The sequence below is a fragment of the Monodon monoceros genome, unplaced genomic scaffold (genome assembly GCF_005190385.1).
Source record: "Monodon monoceros isolate NGI ecotype Baffin Bay Population unplaced genomic scaffold, NGI_Narwhal_1 Super_Scaffold_19, whole genome shotgun sequence".
Lineage (NCBI taxonomy): Eukaryota > Metazoa > Chordata > Mammalia > Artiodactyla > Monodontidae > Monodon > Monodon monoceros.
The window spans coordinates 30,908,670-30,921,526 of NW_021703775.1; the positions used below are offsets into that span (position 1 = coordinate 30,908,670).

General features: G+C 35.7%; 1 protein-coding gene across 2 annotated transcripts in view; it reads right to left on the reverse strand.

Moving 5' to 3' along the window:
• Positions 1-1,150: 1,150 nt before the first annotated feature.
• The window catches only part of APLF (aprataxin and PNKP like factor), an 86,491-nt gene continuing 74,784 nt past the window's right edge, over positions 1,151-12,857 (reverse strand). The window contains exons 9-10 of one of the 2 annotated variants that reach the window (XM_029232251.1): positions 10,816-10,862; positions 1,151-2,110 (exon numbers count right to left, since the gene is read on the reverse strand). In XM_029232251.1, the coding sequence (XP_029088084.1) occupies positions 1,908-2,110; positions 10,816-10,862 (250 nt within the window). In that variant the 3' untranslated portion in view covers positions 1,151-1,907. The remainder of the gene's footprint in view (positions 2,111-10,815; positions 10,863-12,857) is intronic. The other variant, XM_029232252.1, reaches the window with a different exon arrangement.

Below are 12,857 nucleotides of genomic sequence, written 5' to 3' on the forward strand. Positions count from 1 at the left end.
ATGTTTCAATCCTTCAGTTCTTTTTTATGGCCAAAAAATATTTGGTTGTAGAGGAAGACCACATTTTGTTTATCCATTCATCAGCTAATGGATATTTAGGTGTCTCCACTTTTTGACTATTACGAATAATGCGTCTATGGACATTGTGTACAAGTTTTTACGTGGACCCGTTTTTAATTCCTTTGGGATAGATCTGTAAGTGGATCAAGAAACACTTTAAGGATTAAGTTAGTGCAAAATGAGAATAAGTTCAAAGAATTTTTTTCACAGGTTTTTCAAGCCCCCAAGACTAAAGGGACATTATTAGGAAAGAACATTAGTTCCTAAATAACAACAGAGAGAAAATCAGAATAATAGACAATAGAGAAATACTTACCTTTTCCTTGCTGTAATTTAAGTAAATTTTAATATTATACAATTTCTTGAAAACAAATTTAAAGACACTAAGAAAACAATTATAAATCTGTCTTGCTCTTTCTAGATAAACATTTTTAGGTTCTTTTGGAATAGAAAATATTAGTGTTTAACAAGAAAACTTTTGGTTTATGATTTATGATTTCAATACTGTATCTACTGCGTTGTGTACATACCCAAATTAAAGATTCTAAACTATATTTCAAAGATTCTAAGTCATCTAAAATGAAGAGTATTACAGAGCCTAAAGTAGTTTAACAACAGAGATACAGGGAGTTCCCTGGTGGCACAATGGTTGGGAATCCTTCTGCCAGTGTGGGGGACGTGGGTTTGATCCCTGGTCCGGGAAGATCCCACATGCCACAGAGCAACTGCGCCCGTGCGCCACAACTACTGAGCCTGCTCTCTAGAGCCCGCATGCCACAACTACTGAAGCCTGCACACCTAGAGCCTGTGCTCTGCAACAAGAGAAGCCACCTCAATAAGAAGCCTGTGCACCGCAACAGAGTAGCCCCCGCTCGCCACATCTAATGCAGCCAAAATAAATTAATTAAAAAAAAAAAAAGATACACTACATAAAATTGGAGAAGAAGGAGTTTCTTCTTGAAATAAAAGGCCAGCATCTTGAATGCTGGCAGACAACTTGCTACTTTCATCTGAGGATAAAAGAACAAATATCGTTTGAGAAAATTATGGTTAAAAATACTGTCTTTATTCTTAATATAAGGACAGCACATTGAGAGCTAAAATAATCAGGCAGGACTTCAGTTTGTAAAAGAAATGGTCAAATTCTTTGAGTTTTCCTAAATACTTTTAAACTCAGACATACAGTAAATTACAGAGTTGGGACACAAAATAACATCCCCAACATGGTGGACATTTCTCTTCTACAGCCTAGTTGAATCTATTTGCAGTATCCATTTGGTACTGATTTCCCTGTTTCAAAGAATAAAAGTGGTAAATGAAATTGCAAAGCTCACATCTAGGGTTCTAGAAAAAATAACAGCCATTGTATGATGGCTGTTATTTTTTAAAGCCTGGTTCTGCTTGAAGAATTACTTTAATAGGAATGAAAGAAGCATGCTTTCCCACTAATTATGCAATCTGCCTGGTTATACTGGCATAAGTATTCTATATAAAGACAGAATCCTTGGAAAAAAGAAAAGAGACCAATGTTTTGTGCAACCTATGGCTTTTAGTTTTATTATAAACACACAAAGTACATGAAAAATATCAATTATTTCTTTTTAACTCTCTGTCTGCTTATTATTTCCAGATGCTTTAAATAGGACAGAAAAAGCAAGGCAACAAAACAAATTCCATCCACTACACTGAAGGTTGACATTTCAGTGTTTCACTTGTAAAGAGTCAACAGTAAAGTCATAACTATAAAAAGAAGGAAAACAATTATCACTTAAGTGCTTCCGTGGTTCCTGAATTATTTTTCCACAAAGAAATGGTAAATATGAGCCATATATTACTGCAGAGAAGAGTTACTTTTTTCTTTTCATAAACTTTTTCGCTTCTTTCAAAAGCCCTTCCACATCTTCCTTTTCTAAGTCTTCCTTTCCTGGTTCCCAGTCGGAATCTTCATCTGTTGGCTCATATTCTTCTCCCTCATCATCTATAACGCTGTCATGCAGGTTGTGCTCACTGGGTTGGCCAACACTGTCATCTTCATCTGAAGTGTTTCTCACTGAAAAACAGTTTAGTACATGACACAACAACTGCCACTCAACCTGGGATTAGAAACATCTAACTGTAAAATATCCTTTTCTGCCAAGAAGAATTAATTTTACTTAATACAAAGCTAACTACTACAAATTTCTAGAAAGGGGGCTAAAGCTCTCATTTGTTATAATTCTAACTTTTTTTTTAACATCTGCTTGGTTCTCACTTTTCCTACCATGAGGCTCCCAAGACTAAAATGTCCTCTGAGATTCATAATGGTTCCTTAATAATATCATAATCATATTCATGCTACCCTACCTTCCACTGTGGTAGAATGTATTTTTGTCCCAGTTATTCACTGTCGCTCCCTGTGATGTGATTCTATATACCCACCCCCACTGACATCAGACTTGGCCAAAGAAAAGTGAGTGGAAGTAACAGCTTCCATGGAGAAGCCTTAAGGGCCTTTCTGTGGTTCTGCTATTGCCATTCCCCCTCTGCTAGGAGAACAGTGTGTCCCAGATAGAGGCTGATCCTTCAGCCTGGAATTAGGACGAGAACGCACATGAGACAGAGCCACAGCCAACATGCAGCTACATGCATGTAACATGAAGGAGAAATACACCTATTTATCGTTGTAAGGCACTAAAATTTGAGGACTGTTTGTTATCGCTGCAAACCTAGCACAATCTGATTGACACACCAGGGTTGTGACCAAATGAGGAAATATAAGCTTACAAACTTTGGAAAATTTAGCTCATGCTTCAATAAGACTAGGATTACTATGGTAACAGCCATTAGACTTTACAGATTTCTAAATAACATTATAATAGTAGAATTACAATTCTAGAATTCTTTTGTCTCAAAACTCATTTCTTCCCTCATCCCACTCTGTTTTCTTTTCTTTCCACAGTGAGCAACAGAGTTGGTTTAAAATAAGGCAGTGAGAGACTCTAGGATGATGTAGAGCATTTAAGAAACAGGTAGGAAGATTCTATCTGGAAATCTTCTGAATGGCAGACAATCCCTGTGATGTAGAGCAAATGTATAGGTTAAAAATGTTTGTACTTTTGTATATGCTTTAGCTAACTTCTTCCTAAAATGTTCATATATAATAGATATAATGTAAATGAAAGTTAAGAAATTTGATGGGGAAAAAATTTGATGGGAGAAATGATGACAAAGGAAGTAATTTATCTGTCTTCTTAACTTTCATAGCCCAGACAATTATATTTTTCTTAATAATCACTACTCATTCCAAGAGGATTTGAGATAGCTTATAACAGTAATAATGAGACAATAAAAATACAAATAAAAGTAGAAACTAAGAACAAAGAAAGCAGAATATAAGTATGTCAACCTCAATTTTTAACATAATTCATATAAATTGAGCATCAAATTTCTCCCCGAGTTTCTTGGTAGCCAAGGCTAAAAAGGCTACAGAATAATTCGCACAATTCTCATTAGCATAAGCAGCACACCAGTTCCTTAAGGGAAGTCTGGCATTATATTTATTTTTGTACACTTCTTATCTCCTGTAAGCATCCTGAGGGCATGTTTTATGTCTAACTAATCTCGACTCCCCATATAACTTTTATGATAGAATACAATTAAAAAAACATTTAGAGGGTAGTCTGCAGATGGGGAAGGGAGTTAGGAGGGAAGAACAGCAGTATTTCTGTTCTTGTCCATTTTACTCTTGGAAGTATGTCGTATATATAACTAATGACATCTCAATAAAGAGCTTCCTTTCAAATTCTGAAATTATCTTAGCAGATTTATAAGAAAAATATATATAAAGCTGAAACAACGTCAGGTTCTCCTACTTTATTGGCTGTTCCTTCTCCATTTCCTTTGCTGTATCCTCCTCATCTTTCCAACCACTAAATTTTGGAGTGCCCAAATTTCAGGTTGGGATCTCTTCTCTAACATACTCCTTAGATGATTTCACCTAGTTATATATCCTACATTCCCGAATTTGTTATACCTTAAGCTCTGACCATTGCCTAAATTCCAGACTCATTTATCTCACTGCCTATGTATTATCTCTACTTGGTGACTAACAGAAATCTGAAACCCAACATTTCCAGAACAAAACTCTTGAGGTACTTCACCCAAATCTGGTCATTCTCTTATCAATCCTGAATGTATGACTCCTCCAACTTTCTAACCTTCCAGCTGCTTTGGCAAGAAACCTTGGAGTCACCCTTGAATATCCTCTGTAATATTTAATATGTCAAAAGATCCTATTGGCTGTACTGTCAAAATACATCCACCACTTCTCACATCACTCCAATACCCTGGTCCCTATACCACCATTTTCTTCCTGGTCTAATCCAATATCCTCCTAACTGGGTTCCCTACTTCCACTCTTATCTGTTCTCCACAAAGAAGCCAGAAAACCTTCCTATAGCTTTTTATCTCACTCTAAATAAGATCTGAAGTCCTCATTTGTAGCTCTTGGCCTCCAAGACCCTACAAAACTGGCTCACTTCTAGCTTTTCTGATCTCATCTACCATTCTTCACTTACACTTCATTCCAATCCTACCCTCTCTTCGTTGCTCCTTGAATAGTCCAAGCAGGATCATCTCCAGGGCTTTTGAAGCACCATTCCCATTGCCTGGCATGCTCCTCCCTCAGAGAATCACCTGCTTGCTCTCTCCTTCAGCCCTCTGCTCTGATGTCAAATTAACAGAGTCTTTCTTTTACTGTTCTATCTGAAATGGGACCTGCCCCCCACCCCCATGCACACCCTTGCCATTCTGTCCTCTTACAAAGCTTTATTTTTCTTCTTAGCAATTATCACTACATGACATCATGTAATTGTTAACATGTGCACTGTCCACTTTTGTGAAATACTACAAAAGCAAGGCTTCATCTCTATTGTATCCTCAGCTCCTACAACAGTGCCTAGCACGTATAAGGTACTCTATATACATATATTTGTTAAATATATGAATGAACGAATGAACCATTTGTGAATCAACTGCTGAACACCTTTAGTTTACAGAAACCCTTCTTATTTCAATCTACACTTTTAATCACGAGCCTGCCTGTTAACACAATGTATTGCATTAAAGACTTTTATTTAAACCCTGCTAATTGAAGGAGCTTTAAGCCTCGATGAACGCTGGAAATCTTTAGCAACTTACTGGGTAGGCTCATTTGTTCAAGCGATAAGGATGTATTAATCAGAAGACTTACACTTGTTTCATCAAAAATTTGTTTTTCTCTATCAAATCATCATTACACTTGATGTTTACGTAAACATCACATTTATGTTCTTTTAACAGGAGGTTCAGAATCTGAAAAAACCATAGGTAACAGAACTCAATGTAGCTGGTAGTCAAATTCCAGAACGGGTACCTTGTGCTTTAAGTGAAAGCACCTGAAGAGCCAAAGTCATGAGAAGGGCAAGTCAGTGCCGGAACTCAGCTCTCTGTCCTTTGTTAGTGGTCCCAGGTCGACATTTCAGGATTTTGAATGCTGACATCTTTGTGGAATCTTAATAAATGGGCCCTCTTGTAGCAAATTCTGTAGTAGTGACTTTAAATATTCCACAATACAAATGCCACCTAGGTGGGAGGGTTTGTTTGTTTTTAAGTGCTGAAGGTATTTTTAGAGAAATAAGTTTCTGCCTTTCAGTGTAACTGGGCCATAGAGATAACGAAACTTTCCTTACTTGGAAAATGCTCTGAATCAGCGCACCTGTTGATCTGAATTATTTCATGATTTCCTGAATCGTGGGAATAATCTCAGGACTCATGGTACTGAAATAAATATGACTAGCACCTAACCTAGGAATAAAATACCTGTCTTTACCATAACAATTAATAAGTTTTTATGCAAAGGGAATTCAGAGAAACCAAGAAAAAACACCCATGCAAGTATTTTCTGAGCAAGCTGAAGCATGGTATCTGAATATCTGGATTTAAAGTGATGAAGCCAGTAAAGTTCATATAAACCCTCCTGTTTGCTACACAAAAATTTCAAAGAAAGTCTCTCACACAAGGAAGCTTGTTGGTTAGAAAATCAGACAACTCAGTCATGGGAGTCACATCATAGAAGATCCCAAGCCCAGACCCCAAAACTGTACACAGGACACCACGGTTAGTGAAAAGCTTATTGAAGTACAAAACTAACAGGAGAGGGAGTAGTAACTGTTTAATATTTTTAATCAATAGCAAAAAATAATTTTTGTAGTTTTATTTTTTGTAGTTGTGACTTCCAATAGATTTCCATAGAATTAAATAGCGTAATACCGCTTTTGAAAAAATAAGAGCCTACATTTAGCATTTTCTTACACTGCAGCTACCTTATTTGAAATATAACTGTTGAGCATGTCTAAGAAATCAGAAGTGAGCTTGTTTCTTCCAAATCAAGGTGAGCTTGGAAGGAATAATTTTTCCTCTATCTTCACATAAGTCACTTTTAAGTTTCTAGCTGCTAGTTTTTGCTGTTTTTATGTGGTGTTCCATTCCCCTCACCCAACAAGAAGTCTCTTTAAAAAACAGCATGGTTTAAGAAAAAGAGACTAGGAGGGTAGAAGTATAAAGATCTGCGTCATGAAGCCCATGACAATGAACAAGGGATTTAATGGAATTTATCTTTTTATCTGTGAATCAAAGGATGTTGATTAAATGACCTCAAAGATCCTTTCCAACTCCAAAGTTCTAATTTTAAGGACAAAACAGGAATTTTCATTTTCTCTACAGGAATATGAAATGCAGAGACAGGCTGACAGCTTGACTACTTGAAAGCAGCACAAGAGAAATAAGCTGTCACTTTTTAAAAAAAACTGATGGGTAACACGGTTCTACCATAATAATGAAAAATAACAACCTCTAGAAAAAGTAACAAACTCTTTAACGTATTTGAAACAACATGCTATTAACTATTTGGTATTAGGATATGGTAATTTCTGACTTTTCTACTTATGCAGAGGAATTTATAATAACAGAATGACAACTCTGAAGTTTGTATCCAATATTTCCTGTACAATTTAAAATTTCACCATCAAAGTCTTATCCCAAGAACCAAGTCTGCAGAGCTACTGAAGAGTATACTGTGTCACATACATGCTGGAAGATTTTTACAATCTTTCCAAATTGCTGATTTTCTCCAAATAGTTTTCTGGTAATAGGCAATAATAAGACAGATGTCTCATTACAGCTTAACATCAATAATTCTTCAGGTTTTATTTTCCTTTCTTTTCCAGTATATCTTAGGACTAGTTAGGATATTAATTTTCATTTAAGTGAAAAAATACTTTAGCCCAGCATCTCTAAAGATGAAAGCTTACTACATACTATAAGAATAAACATTTTTAAATGCCTCATTTTACTACTAAAGACCAAGCTACTAGTTGGGTATTCATATTTTTAACTTTGGGAAAGCAGTTTGTGCAGGTCTGATCCACTTTATTATACGTTAAGTTTATTTCTTTTTTAAAACACCATTGCATTAGCCTTTTATATGTTCCAAAATCTCTCAGGTTTCTTCACAGTGAGCAGCAGTTTACAGAATCTCATTTAAGTTTCACCAACCTTCCTTAATAGCTTTCTTTCTAGATCTTTTAATTTCTACTTCTGAAAAGAAAAAAGTCTACATGAGCACATGTGTGCATACAACTGCAGAACTAGTGAAATATGAAAACAGCTATCAGTAGGACATTCTAAATTTTGAGTCATGAATGGTACTGATCACCTAGAATCATGACTATCACATAATAATCAAAGCCAGAAAGAATGACTCCAATAATCAGGTAATAAAATGCTGACGACAATTTCTTTCAAATGCTGTCAACAAGCAAGGTAGCTAAGAAAGTTTAAAATAAAATTCTCCTGGCATTAATTACTCTTGTATTCAATATGTTGTGCTAAAACTGCAGCACTATGAAAAAGTGTGGAAAGTTAGTGAAATTTTAAACCAATTAGATATACAAGAAGCTTAACAGATGATAGCAGTCAAACCTACAAAAATTGGAATACACTGCATAAACTGTTACATGTGTGGAAGAACTTTACAAACTGAAGTGTTTTAGGAGTGCTACAAATCAGAAATTAAATAAGGATTTCATGTAGTTATTCTGTATTATAAAATTCTACAGTATTTGGTATATAGTATATGGGTCTATATTAACTTTTACTGTTTTATTATGTATTTATGATACCGCCACCTCAAATTTAACATGTGTTAAAAAAAAAAACCCCACAAACTACCTAGTTCTTCCTCCTGATCTCTATTATCATCTCCAGCCTCCTGATAATCTGTACTTTAATTTTCAGTCATTCCTATTTCCTTTACCTCATCACACCCCCCACACCACAACCAATCAGTTGGCAAATCCTACTGACTCTTAGTTCAAAATCTCACTTGTATCCAATCCTATCTTCCTACTCTCATGGTAGCCTAGTTCTGGTCCTTTATTCAACTACCTAACTAATCTCCAGAAGGCTTCCCCTACTCTAATTCAGACTGCTCGTCATCAGGGGTAAAATACTGGCTCACCATTGTTTGTCAGTGCACAATACCTCTTTGGTCTAGCTTTCAAGAGTTTCTATAATCTGACTTCAATACACCCCTTTAGTACCATTCACAGTAACTGTAGAGACTCTCCCTGTCAGTTAAACTGATCCACCTTCTAACTCCAAACACAACTTTCCATTTTCTACTGAATGTCCTTGACTCATCTATTATTCACTTTGTCTGGGATGTCCTATACCCACCCACGCAAAGCTAAGAAACAAGGATAATTGAAATCCTACCATTGTAAAGACCAACTTAAAATTCCCTTATCAAGTCCACCCTGATAAACCCTGGCAAAAAGTGCTCCATCCCTTTCCTCCAAGATTTTAGAGCATCTCACCCCAAGCATGTAGAGCCAGAGCTGGTTCTCATGTATCTCTGTAACTCTGCTCACTTGGAAGACACATAATAAATGAATAAATGAGTGAATGAGTGTTACATAAATCAGATTAAGATCTTGGGTAATGTTAAACTTTAAATATTTGGGAAATAAGAAAAACAAGTATGCTAGCATTTTATTTTAGATATCTCTAAATTAAGAAATATGAGACCTCAACATTTAATATTTTAAATACCCCAGACACCTTAATTTATAGGTTTTTAGAGTAGGAAGAGATATTCTGACTATATTGCCACATAACAACTCTTCAAAGTACATTAAATATATAAGGCTAAACTGTTACATTAAAATATCATACTTAAAAAAAACACCACAACTGTCTTTCCAACAAAATAAACAGGTTTTTTTAAGAAAAGTTAATTGTTCTAAAAATACGTTCTTCATTCAGAAGACACTTCAATGATAATTCAAAGAGATTTTTCAAAGAAAATTCAGATACTTTTAACTATGCCATATGATGCATATTGTCGCTTTTAGGAAAATGGTTCCTAGTTCTGTAAAGATATACAAATGTGTCAAATGCTCTTTCATGGGGCAGTGCTGAAATCTGTCAATAAAATAGAGTTTTAATCAAATATTATTACATTATTGTTCAAAGGAAAGTTAATTTAACAACCATAAAAGCTATAGCTTGAGATACAGCCCCAATAAAGAAAAGGATAACATATAAACTCCGTACCATATTAGCTCAGATAAAGTGATTAAACCTGTATCCGCAGTATTAAAGCACTGAAGTGTGTTTCAATAAGAAATAGCAAATAGAATTCCCTTGTGGTGAAATTAATTATTTTTATCACTTGGTTACAAGTTGGCTGTGTTTATACATATACAAAGGCAAGTGGGCATAGCCTGGATAGTACATTTTATTCTCTCGCTCTGTGGGCAGAAATACTGGATGCTGAATTGGCCTCTGCATTATATAAATGATACGAAGAAGCCAGAATTTGTTAACGGGAAAAAATATTAGAGTTCAGAAGCAGGGGAAACAGAAGGTAAAACAGACTGATGTAAACAGGAATGACGGTCATTCGATAGTTGCATCTCTGGTGTCTATCTCCCCTTCTCCTTCCCCAAAACTAGCTTCTACTGGGGATCTCTGTGGTTCTAAAGAAAGGGACTCTGCCTTGGTTCCAAGCATGGAACAAACTAATCAGTGGTCACAGTGATTAATTCAAGAATAAGAATGTAACCTAAGCCAGTTTAAAAAAAGTTAATTTTATGATTTTTCCTAGGAATAGCAAGAGTCAAAGTTGTTCTCTCTCTCTCCTTACATATAAACATGGGGAGTTTACCATGTTAAATGGAGTTTAGCCAGTTGAATAAGGATGCATACAGTTCCTTGGTGGGGAGAGGAGCCAGTCTTAGGATAAAAATCACCCCTCTAAAGACAGGGTGATGGAAGGAAATTGGGTGTTGGTGACATTACTGACATTATTAATGAGCCAAAGCAACAAATCTTGTCCAATCTAGCCTTGCTTCTGGACTTTTCAGTTATAGAAGACAATATGATCTCTTTATCGTTCAGGCCAGTTTGAGATTTTGTTTTAAGGTACCTGCAAACAAAAGGATCATAACAGATACCAAGGCAAATATATACTGTTGGACAATGATTGTAGAAAACATCTGCTATATAAAAACTCATCAGTTATTAAATCTAAGAAAATTATTAAAATCAGCAATTCAACAAATTCACAGAAGCAGAGATTTAAAAAATTCACAATAACTGGAAACTGTATCTAGGTTTAACAGGAGAATCCATTTGAAGGTTTCATTTGGAGTTTCCTGAAGGAAAATTACTTACCTGGAAATGTACTATGTCTATATTCTATCTTGTGCTGGGGATTCTTCCTTAAAAAAAAAAAAAAAAAAGGGCAAAAAAAAGAAAGAAAGCAAATATAAGGTCTAGTTTGACAATCACTGAAAAGGAATAGGACTGTTTAAATTAAACTAGAGCACTCACTAACCTATGAATAAAATTAGCAGTAAACCTCTTACTGAAAAGCATTTGCTTTGTTATTGTTGTTGCTGTTAACTATAGTCACCATGCTGTACAAAGCATTTGCTTTTTAATTACATTTACTGAGTGTCTACTCCATGCCAGGCATACTTCTAGATGCAAAGACAGAGTGATGAACCAGATAAAGTGCTGCCCTCATGACTGACATCCTACAGAAAAGCAGTATGAGACAAATAAAATATAATACAATATACTGTATTTCTAAACTGTCAATGCCACATATCACATATATAAAGATATGAGGTAAATTAGTATATAAAGTAGATAACACAAAATATCAAATTGTGTGTGTGTGTGTAATATCTAAAAGGATACTTCTAAGGCTCTTCTAGAATCCAAAGACAAAAGCATGTAAGTCATGTCTCTCCAAAGAATACCAATCAACTGTTACGAGAAAACAAGAAAGTCAGTTTGCATCGAGAAATTTATAATAACATATCTCAAAGTCAAACAGAAACTACTGTTTGAATATCTACTTTTGATTATATATATTGATGATCGCTTCTATCATTTCATTAAACAAATGTTTGGGTACACTGTGTATACAACACATTCTCCACAAAGTACAAAACTACCCAGGCAGCAGAACCCCAAAGCAGCAACTGGTTTATCATGATCCACTTGGTGGGTACCTTTCTCTTAGGGGACTGACAAAGGAGAGCCGGGGAGCGCGGACAGTAGACATGTGCTGAGGTATACAGTTCACATGAAGCTGTTGTGAGGATTCAGGAGTAATACACAATAAGTCCTCAGTTTAAGGGCGCAGTAGGGGGTAAGTAATTAATCTTAGCCATTGATTCATTCATCAGTGGTCCAAGTAATAGGCATGGGCCACTTATTACATGCCAAGCTCTGTGTCAGGTGTCAGCGACGTTTCTTCTATCTCTAATATCTCTTCTTTTGGGGTAACTTCTCCTACGATATGAGCATTAAACACAGTACGAGAGTGCAACCACACAATTAACTGGGGTCATAACTCAATAGTTTTGAAAACTGGAAAAAAGATTCACCAAAAGATTGTGTGTTTGGGGTAATTAACCCAAATTTGACCTTTTGATGGAAAAGAAACTTCAAAGTTGAAAGAAATAAACTGGTTAACTTAAACGTGATGAAGGGAGCTGCAAATGAACAAAGCTGCCATGATGCTTCGTGGGAAGAGCTTTCCTTACTGAACATGCTGGCACAGGTAATTAACTTGTTTAATTCAGTCTTTATTAAAGTACAATTAATGTTGGACATCAGGGGAGGCAGAACAGAAAAATGGGGGACATTAATACCAAAGGTATTTTCATCAATAATCTGGATAAAATTGCTGATCCTTTGAGATTGTTTTTGGTAACCATTTTAAAATCTTTTTTTTTTATTGTGGTAAAATATACTAGTAAGTTTTTATTTTGAAAAAATGTCAAACTACTGAAAAGTGGCACGATTAGTACACAGAAATTCCATATATCTTCATCAAGATTCTTCAAGTGTTAACATTCTACACAAATGCCTCATTATTATTATTATCTATCTATCTACAGTCATTTGAGATTTAAAGGCTTTTTCCTCCTTCCTTTTAGTACATGTTTGCTTCAGGTACCTAGAAGTCCTAACCTTTTCCTGTTTTGCCCTTAACAGAGCAGGATTATTGAAAAGTTCAATATGGTCTTAATTGTTTGCTACTGGAGCCTCCTTCAAAAGCTGCTTTAGAAACTCTCAAGTAACTAAATGTCAGACTTTAAAAACAAGTATAGAGGGCTTCCCTGGTGGCGCAGTGGTTGAGAGTCCGCCTGCCGATGCAGGGGATGCGGGTTCGTGCCCCGGTCCGGGAAGATCCCACA